The sequence below is a fragment of the Python bivittatus genome, unplaced genomic scaffold (assembly GCF_059951505.1).
Source record: "Python bivittatus isolate LINGU-HERP-01145 unplaced genomic scaffold, Pbiv_v1 ctg000690_np1212, whole genome shotgun sequence".
NCBI lineage: Eukaryota > Metazoa > Chordata > Lepidosauria > Squamata > Pythonidae > Python > Python bivittatus.
Genome location: NW_028277096.1, coordinates 2,328,102 through 2,352,262, shown reverse-complemented (window position 1 = coordinate 2,352,262; position 24,161 = coordinate 2,328,102). Strand labels below are relative to the sequence as shown.

The 24,161-nt window shown below is 36.6% G+C and overlaps 1 protein-coding gene across 2 annotated transcripts in view; it reads right to left on the bottom strand.

Moving 5' to 3' along the window:
* Nucleotides 1–24,161, bottom strand: part of ADCY3 (adenylate cyclase 3) — a 105,838-nt gene that overhangs the window by 33,648 nt on the left and 48,029 nt on the right. For both annotated transcript variants that reach the window (XM_088152159.1, XM_088152160.1), the window contains exons 4-7: nt 9,542–9,672; nt 8,592–8,703; nt 4,810–4,937; nt 3,286–3,444 (exon numbers count right to left, since the gene is read on the bottom strand). In XM_088152159.1, coding sequence (XP_088008285.1) covers nt 3,286–3,444; nt 4,810–4,937; nt 8,592–8,703; nt 9,542–9,672 — 530 coding nt within the window. The remainder of the gene's footprint in view (nt 1–3,285; nt 3,445–4,809; nt 4,938–8,591; nt 8,704–9,541; nt 9,673–24,161) is intronic.

The window sequence follows — 24,161 nt, the reverse complement described above, 5'->3', positions numbered from 1 at the left end:
CTAAGATATGATAACTGGTCATAAAATATAAAGCTAGAGTTCCATGTTTGGTTAACACTTTGTTTTAAAAAAAAATAGAATCACATTTTATTTAAAAGAGATTTTTTTAAAACATTAAGTAGTTACATGCAAAGCTTAAACTCACATTGTAAAATTAAAAGTAATATTATGCAATATTTCTAGCTAAATGTTTACTTATCCTTTCAGAGATACGGTAATCATTTTTCCTGAAACAGATTTCTGTCTCAGTTCTTCCTGGACTCCCTTCCTGATCCCGGAAGATTCTAGTCATTTCAGAGATTGCCAGGGAGACAGAAAATATCCCACTGCTTTTTTCAGTCTTGCTTTCTAACTGCTGCTTTTGTTTTTAAAAGACAAACTATTTTCCTCCCTAGCAAAAAGGGTGGGATTTAGGTTATCTGACTTTGTAAATGACCTATGGTATGCAACTGTCCCTTGCAGAGACATAGATTCCGTGTCTAAGATGACAGAATGTGGACTGAAACTCAGACACATCTGAATGTTAGTGAATGGGGGGGGGGCTTGCCTGCCTATCGATATCTATATTCACATCTATATGTTGCACTGTAGTATTCTATTGGAGCAAATCAAACTTGCAGCTATTGGATCTCAGTAACAGTGTTGATACCTGTAGCATTATAGGTAGTGTTCTGATTCTTTTGTTTACCTTGATATAAGGACACTTGTTTACAAAAGATACACAAAACGATATAAGAATCCTTAGAAAGTGTTCTCAATTTGTAAATTTGTTTTAATTTCTCAATTAATAAAGTGTTCTCAAATAGTAAATTATCCCAGATTTTGGCATAAATGAAGGATCTAGACCAGTGGTCTAATGCATGAAACACAGTATATGCGATTAAGGAGCATTTACCTTTAAAATGTATTTATATTTTAAGGCATCTTCCTATTTTAATTCCTTCACAGTATTTTACCAAATTCAAAATACATTAAAGAATTTCTTTTGTAAGAATTTTGCCAAGATTTTCATAGTATACCACTTAGGAAAGATGGATTTATTTCTTCACACATTCAATCTTTTAACTGGGCTTTTATATTAGTTTTTTAATCCTTTTATTTTTATTTAAAACAAAGGTATTTTTCCAAAAAAGGAAAAATAAAAAAACACCCCTAAAAATAATATAGGTAAATATTTAATTTCTGACTTCCCCCTTCTTTGTACTCCAACTGATTTGCAGTACCTATTGGTGTAAACTTTACAAACCATACTCTAAGTTTTTATATTTATCTTGCTGCATAATATATAGCATATATGGAAGCTATTCTTGCTTAAATTTAAATTTCTGTGATGGATACACACTGTTAGTTTCAGCATTGCTGCATATTCTTCAGGTTGAAGTTCCCAATCAGTTGTCGTTTGTACTATTTTTTTTTCCTAGCGTGGTGCAGTTTGTCCTCACAGTTGTAAACATGTATCTTGATGTTGATTAACACTTTGAACTTACACCTAATCCAGGATTCTAATCTTTTTTTTATCTAATTAAAAAAATTCAGTATTTTATCATCATGTTCTACCTCCTACTTGCACTTGTTCATCAGTTATCACATGTCTCACATTCAGGTATCAGCCAGTTTGACAAAAGGCAGGAGAGAAGCAGTGCGCTGAATAGGAATATTAGCCCAAATCAACACGTACTTTCTTTGGCCTGAAACACAAACTTCAAAATTCTCTGAACATTTTTATTTATATAAAATGCATATCTATACCTATCTGGCTACAGCTCTTTAAACAATATACACTTAAGGGCAAGGACCTTTCTCTCCAATCTAGTTAAGTTTGTTCTTCAAATATTGACACAGGAGTAAGGGAAAGAGAGATTCATATAGATTCAATCCATTTTGCTTCCAAGCCATCATACTTTAAATGCTGAAAATAAAATTCCCCAAATCTACCTTCCAAAGCCATGATTTAAAGTTCAGGGCTATTTTCTCTTCTAAATAAAGCATAACTATTGCTATTAATATCCAAATTGCTTTGGCTCATACCAGACTAATCAAAAACTCTCACACTAAAAAGAATATAGACTGATTAGCTCCCTTTTCTTTCTAGCTAGCTACACCTCACTCATTTGCCTGATCTTTGTCTTGAAGCTATCTTCTCTGATAGCTGAAAAGTCCAAGTATACTCAAATTTATTTTTGTTATAGTTGTCAGGAGACAAATGAAACAAGGATGAATCTGCAGCACTAAAGAAGTTCCTCCAAGGAGTACTTCCTCCTTATTTTGTGCATATCAGTTAGGAATCACAGAAAATTGGCCCAATTTTTCTTGAAGCAAATCCGTTTACAGTTTTTGAACAGAACAGGGTACCATTAACAAGGTGTATCCAAATTGGGTGCACTAATGCTAGCTAGATTGGAAAGTTGATTCTGATCCTTGAGAAAGGTAAAATTCAGTTATTTTGAGTGACTCTCTTGTGCTTTCACCTTATTCAAAATAACTCTCATCCCCAGCCAACTCACAAAAAGGTCTTGAAGGCATGCATGGGTCTTAATCCCCGTGATACTAAAGCAAAAGACAAAAAAGAGAATCTTTGCGAAAAGGGCACAGGTGAACTCCTAAATCAAATCAGATTGAATAGGGCCAACAGCCCCCAGGCATTATATATATACAAGATTGTTATCAGAAGGGACACTGGCAGCAGGTATTTTTGATCACTGCCTCCATAGTTTGGAATTCCTTCCCCATAGAGATCCCATAGAGATCCCATCTGCTCTTTCTCTCTTAGTTTTCAAGAGGATAGTTAAGACTGGTTGTTCTTCCTAGTACAGGATGAAGGCATGTTGTGAGTGAAGGCTCAAATCTGATGGAAACATGACCTTGTATATTTGCTGTTTATTTTTAATGATGTTGTCATTTTTGCTTTTATAAGGGGTGAGTTTATTTACTGTTTTTCAGAGGGTTGTTTTTAACTTGATTGTTTGCCACCCAGAGCCTCAAGAATGGACAGCATTCAAATGCAATGCAATGCAATGCATAATATAATATGTGTTTAGACATTTTCCAAGTGATCCTAAAGGATTTCCTAATATCCTAAGAACAGGTGCCTTGTTTCTACTGCTAGTTAAAAATAAATACTGCCCTAAGCCTAGACAGTGGTTTCAACAGAAGATCTGGTTTTGAATTTTTAAAGTTTGCAGTATTAACATGCTTTCTAAACACAAGTTAGAACAGTCTGATTCTTCATAGCATGTTTATAAAAACAGTACTGAAAAAAAAACCCAGTTCTTAGGAGGCACTTACCCAGGGATGCCACCTGCTTCCATCTTGTTAGCCACAGTTACATCCGTGGACCATACATCATACTGCCAACGTTTCTGTCCTAGGACTCCACCAAGGACAGTGCCACTGTGAACCCCCACACGCATGTCCACATCTGTTTTGGTCTTCTCTCTCACATAGCTTTAGAGGAATAAATTAATAATAATAAGCAATGTTAATCTCAATAGAATTATTATTTCCTGTTTCTGTACCTAAGAAAGCTTTGCTATGGCTGCTTTTAGCATAGGGCTTCACTGTCACTAAGGGCTCTGTTCAGAGGATTGCCAGAGGTCTCACGAAGCTGGGCACTCCCTGACTCCAATCTAAAATTCTACTAGGAGGACAGAAAGAAGAGGAAATAAACAATATGAGGTTACTTTAGTTGCTCAGGTTTCATTAAAGGAGTGCAAACTTCCCCAATATAGTACTTTCCAGATGTGGATAGACTACAAGGCCCATAATTCTCAGCCATCATGGACAAACTCAGGTTTTGAGGAGGATTTGAACAGAGGAATAGGCACCCTAGTAAAATTTAATTCTAAATACAAGATATGGCTTTTTAGATACCACCAGGGAACAAAACTTATAACTCAGTGGTAGAGCTATTTATTTACATGCAGAAGGGTCCCATATGAAACCATGGCCATTTAGGTAGGGCTGGAAAAACTCTGGCCGAAAAAAGTGGTGAGTCCCTGCCAATCACTGTCAACAATCCTGGTTTAGTACACTAAGGGAACATAGCTTCATTTATTCTTATGAAATCTGAACTTGTGCCAGATTCAAAAGATTGCCTAACAAACCAGCTCTCCTTTCCTCTCCTCTTTTATTTCTCTAGTTTACTGAGCTGTAAAACTACTTTCAAAGTTGCTATTCCTGTAATTTTCCATAAATACTTCTTTTCAAGGACAACATTTTCCATTCCTAAGACCTTCCTAAGCATGGAATTTTGTTTTACAGAGGGAGAGACAAAATTAGCTGGAGATATATTGTTTAGTTATCATGGTCAATGGAAAAAAGACCAGGAGGCATTTTTCTTCTCTCCAGCTGGAAAAGATAAGCTAAGATGAAAATTTACAGTTCAGAAGCAGCCACACATAGGGGAAGATTTTTACACAAGTAACCTTTAGGAGAAAAATGTGCAAGGATATGTGCATGTAATAAGGAAATAATTATGTAATAAATTGTACTGTCTTTAATTAGAGTAGGACAGCAAAAGCGGGGGGGAAGCGTTCTTTAATCAAATGGAGCAATCTTACAGTGAGGCTTATGGCTTTAATAAATATACCTAAAGCAAGTGAACTAGGCAAATGTGGCTCTCAGGTCTGCAATTCAATAAAATTCTTATAAAAGAATATGCTTCACAAAAAATATTCCTTGGCAACTTCATAAACCAATAGTTTTTCAGTTGGGGGAAAAAAAGAAAAACATGAATGAAAACAAAAAAACAACAACCCAGACTGGAAAAACCAAAAACAGCACACAAATTGGGAAAGTGGGAATGCTTACGAAATAGCTTCCACCATAGCAAGACCCATCATGATTGAGCAAACAGCATGGTCCTCACGGTAGTCTGGCAATCCACAGATACAGTAGTAGCAGTCACCCAGAATCTTGATACGCAGTTGATGGTACCTCTGTAAGAATGCCATTTTTTAAAATAAAAGGTAAATGTTTAGGATTTCCAGGTCTCAACCCAAAAACCTGCATTTTATTTTTAAACCTATTATTGAATCATGGAAAAAGCTGCTATGGGTTCTATGGCTTATTTATCCTCTGACCCACAATCCCTTCCAATTACAGTGCAGCACATTAAGAACCTTAGTTGATAATATATGACTCCAGATACATGTGATTCCTTCTTGGAATCTTAATGCAAAAGAAAAAAAGGCAAACAATATTTTAGTCTGCCTCAAGAAGTATACTGTACTTTTGAAGTTATCACAAGTAATAATTCACTCTATTCTGCATGGCTTAAACACTATCTCAAATTCTGAGTATGACAGCACAAGAAATATTCAGATAAATTAGAATAAGTTCAGAGAAGGATATAACATAAATGATCAGGAGATTACAAACTAAATCATATAAGGCAAGATTAAAAGACTGAAGGAACTGCATAGGTTTAGCTTGAGAAGATTGGGGGTGGGGGAGAGAGATATAATTATATTCTTCTAATACCTGAATGGATGTCACATGAAATTAGATCAACACCATATGACTTTTCTGTATCATTACTATTGTGCAATGGTTCTCCAGTTTGACTCAATTCATCAACTCTTACACCAACTACAATTTTTTTCAGGTTCATGTGGTAGCCTGAAACTGCCTTAATGAACAGCAGAGTTCATTAAGGTATTCAAGCGAAGTTTGAAGCACTTCTTCTAAACTATTTTTTAAAGCATGCACAACCCTAATATTTATTCAAAGTTATAATCAGTAATCAACTCAAATTAGATTTTTTTCTTTTCTACCCCAGATAATTTAGACAATTAACATTTTAAAAATCAATTCTTCATCTCCCAGATTTAAATTTGTATTATATTCAACTTTAATACTAAGGCCAGCAATTTAAAAATGATCAACATTTAAACTGCAAAAAGATTTTCATATTAAGCATTGGTGATACTGTATTACAAAGTTATTCATAAACCCTGAGATATTGTTGTCAAGTTGTCAATCTTAATTGGGCATTTATTTATTTATTTATTGTATTTATGCAGTGCCATAATCTGCAAAGATTCCTGGCAGTTTACTTCCATAACATATAAACCTGTAAGATAGATTAAGAGGTAGCAAAGGCTGAAGTTTTCTGGGGGGCATTTGGAATGTGATTCTTCACCATGATTTTTTATTTCATTTTTTCATTGTTACTTTTAGTTTTGATTTTTGTAGTTGTTTTTTAGACTTTGATGTTATGAGGACTCTGGAATAAAATTTTAAATTGTTTTTAAGTTTTCGTTTTATCATGGATGTTTTATTACATTTGTTTTTCTTATAGTGGATATTTTTATTGTATTTACTTTATTGTAAGCTACCAGGAGTTGGAATGATTCAGCAACATATAGATTTAATAAATAATTAAAACCAAACAGAACACCACAAAAATATAGCACTAAAAGTTTTAAAAAACCAACATAAAAACACCACCACCAGAAAATAAAAATGCAGATAGCAACCAGTGCTTTGGATTCAAAAGAGAAAAGCTGCTTCAGAACACAGGGGTGCTCACATAATTCTTTCTGACAACTCTTTAAAGCATTTGCATATTTTTCTGGGATCACATGGTTGTTCCCTGTTGTGGCAGCACAATCGCAAGAAAACATTTGGTTTAAGGAGCTGCCAACAGGAGTTACATGAACACCACTGTGTGTTCCAAAGCAGCTTTTACCTTCTGGCAAAAGCAAATACTCAAACATCTTCTGGAATATCAGATGTGCCTCCACCTTCATAGTTCTCAAAACAGTCCAAAAAACGTTCATATACTGTATTTACTTCCTAAACTTCTTAAAAAATTGTACAAACAACAACAGTGGGAAAATACAGGGAAGATTACAAGTAGAGTGTGCTGTCCTCTGAAACCCCTATAACATTTCATGAAGAAGACAGGCTGATTTGATAGTAAAACCTTCATTCAGAAACACCCTTTGTCATTCTTTTATAACTTAGCTTACAGTAATTTACAGATTGCTGAAACATTCACTTCTAGCAAATAGAAGAATAATTTTGACAAAATTCAAACTGGGTAAGATAGCTTCACATTTGTGATAAAAGAATTTGGGGGCTCTATTTCTTATATTTTCTGAAATGAAATCTCATAATTAATTATCACTATATAATTAAATAACATTGCAATAAACCCTAAAATAATCATTCAGTTCCTTTACTCTTTTGAAGACAATCTGTTTATTCATATATATGTGTGAGCATATTTAATCTGTGTAATTTCCTAACAGAATAAAATAATTAATTATAAATGATAGTGATGATACTTTGCAGCATTAATTAATTAAACAAAACTCCAGAGCAGATATGGTTGCTAATGTAAAACAGTTAACACAAGTTTAAGGAAAATTTAAAATAATCTCCAGTAAATCTAAAGTAATTTCTGAAATAATTCTTATGCCAGTGCTCATGATAGTAATATCCATAAACACATGTAGCTTAAATAGCTGGCATAATCATGTACTGTAGTAGCTTCATTTTTCCTGTATTGTCTTTAGTCCTATTTATGAGACTTTTAATCATCCTTCTGCAAACACTGCCCTCCAGATGTGTTTGACTACAGCTTCCACTGTCCTAGCCAGATGGCTGGGAAAACAAAAGTACAGTCAAATCAAATCTCACAAGTGATGCTATAGAAACCTTATAATTAAAAAGTACTAAATCTTCCCTGATCTTATATATGAATAAGTTTAGGCATGACATTAGCCGGGGGCAGAATCTCGTTTGGAAGCTGAGTATATTGCAATAAGATATTTGCATTTGTCCAGATCCTTCCGTGTAATCTCAACCAAATGTTTTATGTTTGAATTTTACTCTTTCACTGAGATTCTTCTGGTGTTCCTTATTTCTATATTATTCATTATGCTACTTATATTTCTTTGCTTTTAAATGGGAATTCTTAAAATGAAGAACAGTGTATGTATATTTGATATATGAAGCCATTCAAACAAGTCTCTAAGAAACATAATTTCAAGATATGAAAGATATGAAAATTCATGCGAGCTACTTTCTGAGTATTACTTTCTGTGTCTAAAAAAACAGTACTGTATGGGAATCAGTTATAAGAGTCAGAGAATTACTTGATTCATACATCTCACTAAGCCAGACTTTGCTTAACCATGTTTTGCTGACAAACCACAGACATACAAAAAAGGAAATTGCATCCACTAAAGTGTATCAAATGAATAAGGATTGTCTGGATTTATTTAACATATTCAGCTAAACTCAAACAACAATATTATACATTTGAGTGAGGTCTAAATATCTAATTTCAGCCAGATTTTTAAAAACATAGAGTGGCTCTTTGGCAAGAGCACTTTAAAAATGGAGAAAAAAGCAGAAGGGAAGGAGAGCTTAACCTTTTCTCCAGTAAATCTCCTCCCCTTTTACAGCTGCATGTATATCAGAATTATGTTTGTCTGCTTCTTCTCCATCTTTTCTTTGCTTCACACAGGCATCATTACAAATAAGAAGGGTAGTTTCGGCTGAATTACACACAATTTGCTGTGAAGATCTAAAGAATTTCCAGAATTATATAGGAAGCTAAATCTGATCAAGAAACTCACAGCTGCTAGTTTATCAAATCGAGCAAAGAGTTCATTCAAAAGTTTCACCAATTCCTGGGCACTGCATGAGGATGACAGCTGCGTAAAACCTACGATGTCAGCAAAGAGGATACTGTAGAATGAAAGACATGAGAGCCAAAACAAGTGAGACATCATCACTTAACTAACTGCAGCAAAAACAATTTATGACAGCTATTCAACCATTTGACTTATTAGCCCTCTCATCTGAAGTTCAGTCTCTGTGTCATCAGTTCTTTGATATTTCTGGTTTTATGCTTTAATTCTATTCTACACTTATATGTTTACTAGCTTCCTCTATTTCAGGAGTGTGCAGTGTTTAAGAGATCAGGGGTTGCAACTGACTCCCAACTGTGTGGAGGGCCACAGGAGGCCATCTGCTGCCTTAGTGACACAGTGAGAGGGCATGGCTATTTTTGTTTAGCTTTTAGGAAAGATGTAAAAGTAGGGATGGGAGCAGGGGGCCTCCCAGTATCACACCACTCCATTCCCCACTCTTAAAACCACCACCACCACCCCAAAGCCCCAAATTTGGCTGTTGAGATATCAGTGGTACAATCTCAGGGTGCTGGAGACCTGCAAATCAGTTTGCATATAGTGACATGCAGAAAGCAATTGCCTACTCCTGCTCTGTTGTTTTATTCCAACACTAAGCACAATAATTATATTATTCATTCTGCTTCTGAACTGCATCTGATGCTGTGGTAAATTTGGAAAATGATTTTGCTTGAATTGTGCTTTGTATCATAGTTGAATTATGTAATTAGATTTTACTGTGGAGACTCTCATTGTGCCCATAAAGATTTACTTTAAATAATGGCTTAGTGCTGGATTTTATTTCCTTTTTAGTTATTGTGCATCCAGGAGATGGCCTTGTTAGTACCAGCAAGCCATCTATAGAACACCCTCCTTAAAAAAGCCACATTCATTACCTGACATTTTCATGGCGGTACATATACATGGTATTGAACTGCTGCATTTCTTTCTGGCTTGCATCTTTCTTCATATCCTTCAGCATCTCATCCGCTACATGCCTGGGCAGAATTGAAAGCATCAACCGTTCCTAAAGTGGGAAAATAAATAGACATATTCAAAAGATGGAAGAATTAGTAAAGAGATTAATATTGTAACAGATTACATGAGAAGCATAGAATTATCAGTTAATGTGGGGATTTTTCCTCATCTCATGGTGAGAAAGAATAAAAGCTCAATGGTAAAACTCATGACTTTCATGCAGAAAGGTGTTTCCAGATGTAAGTGATTCAGTAGTGCCCACTCCAGACTCTGATGACTGATGTGTTGCCAGGAAGGACCTCTCAGCAGCATCTACCACAGTAGTCTTCTAGGCCAACTGGTAGGGCAAAGAACTTTCATGGTAGTTCTTGTTTTATCAGCAACTGATCTGGCAGGAATTATCACATTCTAAAATCATGACAGTGGTTTCTGGCAGCTGATAGCTAGGAATCATGGAGGAAAAACAGCACTCATGTTGAGGCATCACAGAGGCAGTTAAGAGTGCCATGAGTTCTACATTATGGCTTCTGATCCAGCCCTACAAAGAGTACTGAACTGTATAGAAAATAGTTGACCATCATATGCACACAGCATGTCTACCACATGAAATCTCTTCTTTCCATTATACAAGTTCTTATAATGACAGAGTTGCTACTCCAACTGAGATCAAGGCTATTTAGGCATTACTAAATGCAGAGAATTTACTATTTGTTTTGCAGTCACAGTTTGTTAAAAAAAAAAAAATATGTGCAGCAGATTGTGAACTTCACCAGAAGAACTGTGAAAAAAACAACTAATAGTTATATCAGTGCAAAGAGATATTGGAAAAGAACTGAAACCAATATTTTCAGCTAAGAACTTAGATCATAAGAAATAGTTGTCATCAACTATTTACAGATACTGTGAGATAGCGATCATGGTAAATCTTATAAGATCTATTGTCCTCAACTGCTACCTCAGAATTCACAGATTTAAAATCTGCACTGTTTGCAGAGAAGCATATTACAACCATCCCCCATTATCCAAAAACCAATGGTGAAGTAGAAAGAATGGTTCATGCTGCAAAATGAATTCTAGCAAAAGAAGACCCATTCTTAACTTCCCATTCATGTCATTTACTTCAGTCCAACACATTTAATCATAGGTTGACTCAAAAATGAACTTGTGCTATTCCTGGCTTGATTCCAAAGAAGTCTGTGCACTGAATGCAAAAGCAAAAACACCCTATATATTTCACTTGATTACCAACATGGAATGCACATTTTTCCAGAACTACATCCAGGATTCAACATGCAAATTAAATTGGAGGACCAGCAGAGACAGAAGTGTAGAGAGCCAGGGAGGTAGCTCTGAAGCAAGTATTTTGAAACTGTTATGTAAGCAAAAAGGACAAAAGCATTCCTTAAGCCCTGGGAGCAGAGTTAGTATTAAGAAGAGACTCAAGTTGTCCCCTGTCTAACTCAGTGGGGTATAAAAGGTAGGGGAGGAAAATCACAACCAGGCTAACAAGATTTTGTTACTATAGCCTACTATTAAAATATAGCTCTAGTCTTCCTAGGGAGTTGATTTTAGGGTCTGCTCTTCCTTGTGGGGCTGACAAGAAGACACTTGCAGGTAGTTCCAGAGACACATTCACAGAAACTTTCAGAAAGAAAGTCAAACCAGATCAACTTATCAACAGATCAATATTTTGAGACTGAGTTAATACTTCCAAAGACAGTAACATTCAAGCATCTCTCATCTGGAAGCCCAGAAGCCAAAATTATTATTAAATCTGCACATTACAGACAAAGACTAGTTTAGTTAGAAAAAGCAGCTATTTATTGGGGCAGAATATTTCCCATGCTATTAGACATGACTAATGGTCTACTCTTCACTACAGAGGTAGAAAACTGAACATTTTAATGTTGCTTATTTGCAGATTGTGCACAATTTATAATACAAATGAAGGAAGATTAGTGAAATATGATCCCAATTACTAAATAAAGGAAGAGCCAATACCTTAAAAGGAAATGAAGAACTCAAAAAGAACAGAAGCAAGAGCTAGCCAGAGAGTGATGCTTATACTAGAAATAGAGACTAAGGATCATAAACAATTTATAAATTTGTAGTATCAGGCCCTCTCTCTTTACTATAAAGTGCTATTAAAATGACATGAATGTGTTATCTGGTAAGACTCTTGACAAAGGGGAAAAAGTATTGTTCCCAGAATATATCATTTCTGAAAATAATTTATGGGAATGGCTGTATAGAAATTCAGAAGAATACAGATGAAGCTAGGTCATTCATCCATTTGTTAAATACCTTTTCTGGCATCATCTCTCCAGGCTGTCATAATTTTCTGACCATGAGAGATACCATGGAATTAACTTGGAACTTTCCAAAGCGTGTTCTGGCACCAATCTATAGTATTTCTCAAACTGTATGTTATTGGAGAACAAGCACCAACAATGCTCTAGCTTTTCCTCTCACTTAGCCAGCTGCTACTCATGGAGGCTGATTTTGCTGTTCATGGTTTTCTCAGGTCATTGCAGAAATGAAATTGACATCAGTGATGATGTACGTTGCATTCCTGCAAGAGTTGTTGCTCTGTACTTTCATCCTTCTATGCAGAAATACTGGGGCAAAAAAGATGGAAATGATGCTCTGCTAACGTTGGCACACATTTTTAAACAGGTTATCCTATACATGTTTACTTGGAAATAGTTCCATCCAAAACAACATGACATATTACCATTAAATATTGACAAAACTGCAGCCAGAATTGCCTCAAATTTCTGTCCACAGAAATGAGCTTTCTCGGCTTTCAGAAATTTGGCAAAGAACATTAATGAAGACACTAATTTTGCTTTCAAGTTGTTCTCCCTACCGTTGATTGTCTCCATGCATCAGTCCCCAAATTCAGATGGGAACACTAAATTAGCTATGAGTGCCCATAAAATTGTTATTTTTAACAATATATAATCAAGCGACTAAATATAATATACAGCATCCCTATATAACACTGATCAAGTGTTTTGACAGCCTTGTCCTGCCCATTCCTTTATGTAAGAGTGAAATACAGAAAATAGCTTTAAACAAATAATACACTCTCTAGGATTTAAAATCCCATGGTTACAAAGTCTCTGAAGTTGTACAACCAATTTTTCTAAGTATATGGAAATATTGCAAACATGAAAAGCAGACCTTTGCTGCATCTATCTGCAAGAAAGACAGAATACTGATTAATGTACCAGTTGAATGTACTCTTCTCTGTAAAGTTCTGTCTTTGAAAGCTTATCCTGGGTTCCATACAGTGATTGCAGAAGTCTGAAAAGGCAGCTAGGCTACCACTATCATTCTTGCAATGCAGCAGTTATCAAATGTTTTCTCACAGAAGGATGCCTTATACCAGCTCAGAGTATTTGCTTATCTAGTCCTCTATAACAGTGGCTTTCTGAGATCTCCGGTAGAGGCCTTTCTCATTTTCAATTTGTTTTAACTTGAAGTTTCAGTGATTGAATCAGAAACCTTGGACTCTTCCAAACAAATGGCTCCTCTGAAAACTATCAATCAAAGATATTGTGCAATTATTTTACCTTTCTGTCAGTAGGAAATAGGACTTGCCTGACCTTGTGTGAGTTGGAAGGGTAACCAAGGTAGAAGCTTGGAGGGAAGACCTCCAGGAAATAGCAGAATTGTGGGGTAGACTGGGAAGTAAAAAAAAGAAAAATCCCAGAAGAAGATACAGACATTGGAACTCTTGCCAAGAAAATTACATTGACTAGTTTGAGTTGAGCTTGGCTTGAAGGAGGCTTTATTTTTAATTTCTGATAATTGTGGTAAGGAAAAAAACCCAGAATGTATGGGAATAGATAAATATAGGAGCATTATAAATAGAAAACATTATTGTTTGGAAACATCCCCCATCAAATCTCCTGAATAAAGCAGGGCAATTGCATAATAAAACCTTCAGCAGTAAGCATCAACTTGGGTTGAAAACTGGTTGCTTATTAGCTTGCAGCTCTAATGAAAACAGGTTTTAGCCAAGAACTAATGCTGGAAGACCTGATTCCAGATTCATGTCTCATTCATTTTAGCCTTTAGTTCTGGAAACTCCTCAGCTCTTATAAAAGTTGGATGCTGGATTCTGTTGTCAATATCAAACAACTCACTGGCCACATAAAGGAAAGAACTCAGCTTCATCCTCAATTTCCTGAATATATCTCAATTGTCAAATTGTCCTCATTAAAACCGAAGCATCAAGTTATCCCCATTGTATCCCCTCTGAGAATCTCCCAGGAGGATCTGAATGGCAACAGCAATAGCAACAGAAAACATCACCCATTCAAGCTCCTGGCACTCTTTCAGACCCATCCCATAAATTGCCAACAGCATTAGCATTCGCTTTACAAGCTGCTCTGCCATCAAATGGCTATGCTATATCATCCCAGGCTTCAACAGGCACACATTCCAAAATCAAACAAAGAAAAAAGGTAGAAACTGACCTAGTTGAATCTGATTATACTGCATGTATGGATGGTGTAGAACTTAGTGTAACATAGGCCACAGAATGTCATGGGTGCCTTACATTATATAAAACAAATAATATTTAGTTACTTGTTTTTTAAAAGTTGCATATTTCACTTCTGGCTGTTGAACAATGCAATCAAAAAGCTAGGGGATATTTCTCTTCCAGTTTTGTCATTAGATTAGACAACCCGTGACCCATTGGATCATTGTTTCAGAGTATTTCCTTACCTAAACAAAGAAACAGAATGACCAAGGGCAAAAAAGTAGTGGGATTGGGAGTGACTTGCGACTTGCTGCCGTCTTTCCCATTGATTTTGCTTGTGGGAAGCTGGCAGGGAGCATCAAAAATCTTCCTTCTTTCCTCCCTCCCTCCCTTTCCACATATAATATGGCTAATATATAATATTCCACATATAATATAAATGGCTCGCGCCATTTGCCCTCTCCTCACGACCCTCAGGAGAGTCCCTGTGAAACCACCTCCTCCTCCTCTTCAATTGACCAGTAGAACTGCCTGCCACTTTGCTGGGAGGGGGTGAAATAAAGGGAGCTGCAGACTGTAAGGAAAACTGCACCCCCACTCCTCATTCTAGCATGACCCCAAAGGCCCCCCCTCCCTTGAGGGAGGAAGAGAGCTCACCCGTCAACCACTGGTGCCCCCCAGCCAGCCCTACTTTGTCAGCAGGCATCTAAGTCCCTCCTGCATCCTTCCTTCAATACCCACTGCCATTAAGAGATTTCAAATTTTGCCCTTGGTTCCAAAGCAGCCAATCGCTGCTCGCCTGTTGAGCCTGGCTGCCAGCCAACTGGGCACAGGGCCAGAGGGAGGTGGGAAAGAGGTAGGGGATCCCTCCCTCTCATCCTCCCTCCCTTCCTTCCTTCCTTTCCACATATAATATAGGCTTGCGCCATTTGCTCTCCCCTCACAATCCTCAGGAGAGCCCCGGTGAAGCCACTGCCACCGCCTCCGCCTCCGCCTCTTCCTTCTCCTCAGCTGACCAGTGGAACTGCCTGCCACTTTGCTGGGGGGAACTGGAACAAAGGGAGCCATGGACTGTGAGGAAAACTGCACCTCAGCTCCCCATTCCAGCATGTCCTCAAGGGCCCCCTCCCTTGAGGAAGGAAGAGGGCTCACCGGTTGACCACTAGCACCCCCCAGCCAGCCCTACCTTGCCAGCAGGCATCCAAGTCCCTCCTGCGTCTTTCCTTCAACACCCACCGCTATTAAGAGATTTAAAATTTCTGCCTTGTTTCCAAAGCCAATCACCATTTGCCCATCGGGCCTCACTGCCAGACAATTGGGTGGAGGGAACAAAGGGAGGGGGGAAAGAGCTCAGGGATACACCTATAATGATCACATGACCTGGTCTGACTGCAATAGCACAGCAGCACAGCAGTGCTGAAGCAGCCACAAATTTCCCAAATTTCAATCCCACGGGAATAAGAGTCCTGAATTTTGGATGCATTCTGTATGTTAGCCCATCTGAGGTACGTTGGTTCAAAAACTGTTGTCCTATGATGCACCATTTTGCCCAGTTGAAGGTTACAGACACAAGAGTGTTAGTAGTATACGGATAGAGAAGACAAGGAAGACATTCTTAAGAATTAAGATACAGTATATGTATATAGTATGTGTATATATACAGTATGTGTGTGTGTGTGAATGAATGAACACAAGTCTCATGTTTGCTAGAGAAAGCTACAAGTTTGAATGGTTAGGTTAGGAGCTGTGCTACAATCTTCTGTAGAAGTTCTAACTTTACATATTATTTATTTATCCATTAGATTTATATTCCATTTTTCCTCCAGAGCTCAAGGCAGTATACACAACATTCTTCCTCCAGAGGTTCCTCACAGCAACAAACCTGTAAGGAGGTGGAGCTAAGCAATATTTAACTGGCCCCAAACCATCCAATTTAGGTACCATGATGAACTTGAACTAAAGTCTTGGTGCCAGTTGAAGATATTAACCAGTACCTCATACATACTAAGCCCTCACTCACAAAGAACAATTACCTTTGTGACTGTATTATATGTTGTACTCATTTTGTTATGACAGCTTAGTATGTGTTTAATAGCTTTTTGTGCTGCACTGGATATAAATAATGTATTTTTTCCTTTTATGTTCTGTTGTACAATGTCTTAGGTGATTCTATGAAGCATTTAGAAAATAAAGGAAGCAAGCAGGAAGACTGATTCTGATTGGGTTATTGGATTCTGCAGAGTGTAAAACATAGTTAACTAAATTGGTTTCTTCAAAAAGGAAGCCAAAAAAGGGGGAAAAAAGTATCTGTGAAGGGAGGGCTTTGCAAGATCAGGGCCTACTTCGGTTTCTCCTCTACGATCTTCTTTGTGCCAGTTCAATAATGAATATCAATTGTTCTGTGGAAGATTCATATTTTTAGAGAAAGATTACGAGCTAAGTAGTTCTGCACATATGAATGACTGGAATTGCATGCAAATGCTTGGAAACTCTATCTGATGGTAATCAGCATCAAGACTAGCATTATCTCTGTGCCACTCCTATAGAAGTGGCCTTATCACAAGGTAAGCTGAGACAACAAATAGAAAGTAGAATTTTTTCTATGTTGCATAAGTCACCAAAAATTCTACCATGCAAAAGAATTTGCATTTAGATATTACCCCATGCTACTAGACTGTCTGGGATTTCCACTTCTGAAATACCGTTGGGTTAGATGTTGCCAATCACATCAACCCTAAGAGCCATAGCAATAAAATATGTTCTTAATATTCAACCATTTTAAATCATTTGCACTTCATTCCAGTCTTAAAACACTGTCACGTAAGAATATCCAGCAGGCAAACACGTACCCTTAGTCCCCTCAAGAGCTGATCTGCTCATTCAAAGCTGCTTGGTGCTCATGAGCACAGAGTCAACATATTGACTCTAACATTCTTTTCTTTATCGTAAGAGGAAACTGGTACTTAAAGTTACCATGCCGACCACTGCAGAGTAAGTTTTGTCTCAATCACTGAATGGCAAAAGCCCTATCTCCATCCAGTGAAAGAGAAGCTACAGAGACTGGTGTGAGGAGAGACAGTGTGTCTCCACTGGTGACAGTAAATAGCTGCCCAAGTACAGTATGGAAGTAACATCTGTTTTAGAGTTTAAGGGATAATTTTACCAAGGTATGTTCCAGTTTTTAAAAGAGAAAATACAGCCCTCAGATGATCATTAGTTGATAGGTAAATTAAATACAATTTGCACTACAAATAATTTTATTTATTATGACATTTTTATACTTCCCTACTTCTAATAACACAAATATGATTTATAAAATAGAAAAAATAAAGCCACTATAAATCAACATAATAGAAAGGGCACCATCCACACCAAAAGCTTATCATAACTGGATGGTTTTTTGTGTTTATTTGAATTATGATATATTATTTGAGAGTAGGTTTCCATACAAACACATTTAGGAAATGTACTACCATATTATATTTTCTCAGTTTTTCCAGTATTATTACTCTGGGTCCTAAATCTTAAAAACATATTTTGATTGGAATGGCCAGCCTCACTGATGCATGCTTTAAATGCACAAATAACAACACTGTTTACTGCAATGCATTCTACGTGGAACTATCCCTAAATATATTTCCAACATATAGCTGGTGCAGAACACAACTGCCATATTAATGGGGTAGCTAAATGAAGTAATGTAAGGTTGATTCCTAAAATGTTGCAGAACTAGTGAGTTTAAAATTTCTGAACTGGATTTCACCAAGTAATCAGATCAGATCTAGGCCCACTATATCTCACCCTGATAAATGCCTGGCATCATCTATTTTGCTATGCAGGAGGATAGCTACTTCCCTCTGAGCTCTCTTCCACAATGAAGTGTGGAATCTTTGTTTTTTGCTTGACCTTGTGCAGATTGTTTCCAGTAAGTACCTTCACCCACTAGGGAAGGCACATACATCAAGCAAATGGACAGGAATCTTTCTTAACTGGGGAATGGACAGGGTGGCTCTGGGAACAATTTGTTCAGTGTGCAAATCTCCATCAAGAAAGGCAACTCTTGACAATCTTGATATTGCCCACACCCTGCCTCCTTCCACCCTAGAGGGAAAGGACAAGGAATGTAGCCAAACATGATGGAATAGTGATGGGAACAGACTTTAGGACTGAAAAGGATTTAGAAGCAATTGAGCAGCTTTGGAACCAGATTTTTGATGATTAATAGATGTAATCTTAAGAAATGGATACATTAGGTCTACCACTTGATTCTCAATGGATACATCAGTAGTTCAGAATATACTGGTATCTGGAATAGAAGAAAGATGATATGGGGATGAGGGAGATATCTCGGCCCATCTCAACATAGTGACTCTGGGTGATTAAGAATAAATAAAAACTCCACAGAACTTAACTAACTAACTGCCAGAGTAAAACAGATATAATAAACTAAGAAAGCCCCACAGGGAATACTTGGTTTGGATATTTATTCTCTGATCTGCTTTTAGACTAACTAGAAACACCTTCACTTCACCTGGATTAAGATTGAGTTTATTTTCTATCTTTCAGTCTATTGCTGTTATCCAGGCACTGATACATCACCAACTTTAATAGCTCATTGGGATTTCATCTCACAGTCGAGGATTTTAGCCTCAAGGAGAAAGATATTATCTGGATCCTGGGTTTGACTGATTATATAACATCAAGTCAGTGACAACTCTTAGTGACCACACATATAGATTTTTTTTCAAGAGGATCTGTTCCAAACCTGGTCCTTTGGGTCTTCCAACAATGAACACATTGCCACTGTAATTGAGTCCATCCATATCCTGGGTTTATCCATTGAGAAAAAAAGAGTTTGACATATTTGATGTCAAATATTTTGATAGAACTGATAACCAGGTTGCAAGTCACTAAATCTTGGTTGCCATCAAGTCGTTTTTGACTCCTAGCGACCACATAGATAGATTTTCTCCATGATGATCTGTCCCTAACCTGGTCTTTCAGGTCTTCCAACATTGCACCCATTACCACTGTAACTGCATGATGTGTCCGAAGTAGGATAACTTGAGCCTGATCATTTGTGCCTCAAGGAAGAACTCTGGATTGATTTGTTTGATGATCCATTGATGTGGGGTTTTTGGCTGTCCATGGTATTCTGAGGAGTATTCTCCAACACCAAAGTTCAAAGGCGTCAGTACTCTTCCTATCTTGCTTCTCCAAAGTCCAACCCTTTTAGCAATAATATAGTCAATTTGATTTCTATATCTTTTATCTGGAATTATCCTGTTGACTTTTTATAAGCTTTCTCTTTGGTTTCTGTCTGTTCTGTCCTCCCTTTTACTCAGCTTAGTGAAACTACCAAAAATGATAGATCTGTTCTCTGATGCTACCATGGACTTTTTAAAATTAAATGTGCACTCAAACACAAAATCTGCAGTTCCAGGAACAAACATGCACTTCTAAAAGACTGATAGTGCAGCTGAAAATGTAATTAATGCTACCTAATTTAAATTAGGCTGGTCAATGATGATCAAGTATGGGTGTTTGTTCTGAACTGCAGCCAGCTCTTGGCACTAAACTCTAGCAAAACCAGACTTCTTCTAAAACTAATAATAAATGCTATAAATTGAGGGTACTCTTAAGTTTTGTGCCAGCCTCAATACTGTGAACAGAAATCCTTTTGGACCCACTAGGTTGTATAATTCCTTCTAAGAGATAATGACATATGAATGCTGAGAGTTATGTAGAAAAAGCAGTACCACTGATGGAGAAAAGAAAGGCTTCGAAATGCTCAGAAACATGGAAGGAATTCATTTGCTGCAATACCAAAAAGCTAGGATAACTAGGAAAAAATAAACCAATGCAGCCCAGGAAAAACAAGTATGAGTGTTGGAAGGGAGGGAGTAAAGTGTCAGGGGGAAGTTCTCCAGTGAGGAAAAATAAAAATAAAAAATAAAAAGGATACATATAGGAAGTGTAAAGAGAAGCAGGGTTACAATAAGAGTATACAAGTAAACCAAATTTGTAGAGACAGTGTTAGCAAAGCTACTGTATGTATAAGCTCAGGTTAGTGAAAGAAACAAAAAAAAAAGTTTTGTCCAAAAAAAAAAAATTGACAGTGGAATTATTAGAAGTGATGGGGTCCCCTTCATTGGATGAGTTCAGCAAAGCCTAGACTGCCTCTGTTGGAGATGCTTTTACTTGGACACCAGCATGAAGCAGTAGATTAGTTTCAGTGGCTTAAATGGCCCATTCCAACTCTATGAGTCTCTATGACAATGGGGGGAGGAAGGGAAGCCAGAATGGAGCATTCTAATAGAAGAAGACTGCCAAATTGCAACTCAGAAAGGTGGCCTCTACATTTCAACATATTCTCTCAAGTCCCACATATAAAGTCCAAACAAACAAATCAACTGTTCTAACCAACCTATATATGAGAGGTGTTCCTGTCTTTATTCTCTTTGCTCGCTTGCCTTAGAATCAGACCTTTAGCCACAAGCTTTTACAATATTCAATGAAAATTGAGGAGAGACAGGATCGATCTGTTGTATAGAGAAAGCTCACCTCTGTGCCTGGACAACAAAGAAACCTTTCCTTGTTGCTCTCTGTATATTTTTTCTGATACCAACAGACTTGTCTGGAAATATTTGCCTTTTGCTGTCTTGGAAATGGGTTGCCATAGTGACTCCATCTTACATCAAGGTTCAATTACACGAAGTGGACAGATATGATTGAAATTGTGGGATGAAAAGAAAACATAAACATCTTATTTTCTTAAAAAGAGGGAAGGAATCACCTCTTTCTAATAGTCTTCTTTTCTCTTAAGCTCTGCCAGCCCAAGTAAACCAGATATGTTTTACTGTTCCCAACCAGTTATATGTTCCCAACCAGTATGAGGTTGGGAAATGAAAATGTTGTGTTGAATCTTGCAGTATCTTGGCACACTGCTGTTTACATTCGTATTTACAAGCCTACAGCCAAAATATTCTGCACTAAAAATGTTGCATTCTGAAACCAAACTGAGACATAACTGCTTATTTTCCATTATTCCTTCTCCAAGGGGGGCTAGAATGTGTCTTGATCTTAAGGCACTGGAGTCACTTCTATTTTACCTATGAAATTAAACTAGATTTTACTTAACAGCATCCTTGAATACCACTTCTTTTCCTTACAAAACACAATTATATTTCCCATTCCCCAATACTGATCAGGATTTCAGTACAGGAGAGGGAGGTTTAAACATTTCCCCGCATGTTGCTGTCTTGCTGAGAAATCTGATTCTTATATTGATCAAACTTATCACCAAAACTGTTACTTACTTGTGCAAAATCAGAAGAGAAAGGATGGAACAAACAAAAAAACTGGATGACAAAACAGATGCAAAATTTCAAAAAACAATGGGGAGCATTATGAACTAAATCTATAAAATTTGCACCAAGTTATAACTTAAAGGTAAATTGGTACAAAATGTTTTATAAATGGTATATAACACCATTAATAATTTCTAAGATGGACAAATCACACTGTAAAAAAATGTTGGAAATGCTATGAAATAGAAGGAACATTTCATCATATGTGATGAACATATAAAAGAACTCAGAAGTATTGGAAAGATATACATAGTATAATGTAGAAAATTTTGGAATTTAAATTTGAAATGAAACCACAACTGTTCTTATTAATCTCAGAAAAAATTAACAAGAAATATAATAATTTAATAAGGTCTGTGCTTACAACAGCAAGAATAAGCTTTGCTTAACACTAGAAGAAAAACACAATCCTGACAATTATCTGATTGGGAACTTATACTTGGAAAATACACAGCGATGGGAAAACTAACAGTATATATACACAATAGAAGTTTAAATAAATTTAAGCAAGAATAGTTCCCCTGCATACAACACATCAAGTAGCATGATAAATATAACCATTTATAGTCTGGCTTTTAAGGGGGCCAGAATGCTTACAAATATCGCAAATTAGCAAATGTATAAAAAGGGGGACAGAGATCAATAATTTTTTAAAATTATTATTATTGTACTTCACTTTTTCTTTTTTTTCTCTCTCTCTGCTTTTTAGATATTTTAACTTTTGTTAGATTTGCTTCATTTATCTTTTATTTCTTTTTATTGTGGGAAGGAAATCTTCCTCCCACCATACTGTCTTCTTCCTTTCATACAGCGTAGCCAGGGCAAAAAGTTAAAAATTACAGTTAGAAAGAGTTCAACACAAAGATTAAAATGCAGCGGGAAGTGCCAGCCTACAGGAAGCACCCGTCTTTTCAGGTGTATATTCCTGTATACAATGCTAAACAAGGAGAAAACACAACTCAGCGGGGTCCCTGACTATAGAGTGCTCCCTCTTGGAACACTAGCTAAGTGCATTTTCTCAGAATTCCTAAAGGGTGCACTTTCACATGCTTTCGAGGAATACTAACAAGGTTTCCCTATATAATTTTGAGTGCAGCTTATGGGGAGGTCTCAATGCAGCCACCAGCTCAGTGTGTACATTACGCTCTTGGAAATAAACCTCACCTCTGATTCAAGCAACTGCCTGTGCATTTTATTCCTGGCTCAGAAACGAACCTGGTAAGATTTTTTTCCAATACTGTCAACATATAAACATGCGTACATACATACATACACACACACACACACACACACATATATACATACATACACACACACACATACACATTAAGTAACAATACAATGGAGAACTTAATATTAAGTAATTAGTTCAACACTGAAACTATTATTATATAACTAATACTTTGATGTGAATTGAAGGGGTTCTTTTTTATTTTATACTCAACTTTGGATGAAAAGTTAAATAATCTTATGCTTGTAACATTGACATCTTAAATGGCAATTAATACTGATAGAATTTTTACTTTTTTATTTTTATTTTCAATACCTTAAGCTTTTTAAATAAAAGAATGTTAATAATTTTAATCATATTATATAAACATTACTGTATTGAAATCTGCATTGAAATAATACAATATATCAAGATTTATAATATTACAATAAAAGGGAAAAAAAGAAGAGAAAGGACAGAAGGTTTCAGTGGGAAAAAAAGCGGGGGGAAGACTAGTTTATGCCTGCCACTATAGACCTAACCCAAATTGATAGAGATACCTTGTGCAGTAGTTTTTTATATTGGAGGCAACACAGGCCTATCTGTCGGTCATCTGTCTGTCTATGAAGGAATGACACATTGCACACCATGCTGTATGTTGGGAAGCAACATTCCAAACTGGCATCAATCTGCAATCTTTCTTAATGTGGTTCATTCTGTTGCATCAGATTTTAGGATTTTATTCTGCTGTGTGTTTACACTAGGCCAACAAAAGACCTACTGACCTCTTTTGGAAAACAGCTTTCTGCTTTCAGATCTCACCCACGCTAAATTTTACCATAATTACTCATAATCCACAGGAAAAATGTTGTTGCCAACATTAATGCAGGACAAGGAACATTTATAGGAAGAATTAAAGGGCTTAACCTCTCTCCTTCTACCAATTCTCCCCTTTATATGCCTCACCTGTACAATTTTAAATAATTTTCTTCTACCCAGTCTCCAAAATTCTGTGTGAAATTAGCCTTATCTCTGTGTACACATGTGTGTGCGTACACATGTATGCATGTACAGGGAACTGGCTGATCTCTAGAAGTTTAACTCTGCACACACATTTTTTTCTGAAAATCAAATATAGAGTTAAATTTCATGTCAGAAAAAAGTATTTTCTAATTATAGATAACCAAAGGTTCAAAGCCCACTCTTTGGGCTAAGAATGAATTGTTTCTGCAGTTTTAAACTGCAGAAAACTGCAGACATGTTAGATAATTCAAATTATATCAGAAAGAAAGATCTTGGTACACCTTTATTTTAGTTCTCTAGGGACCAGTTTATGATGTTTAAAGATGAAGCCTGTCAGACTAATTAGGTCTCCTGTCTTTGTTAATTGGCCAGATTACTGATGAGGTGAGAATGCTGAGAACAGCCAAGATACAATTCAGTTCTTGATGTAACTTGGAGTT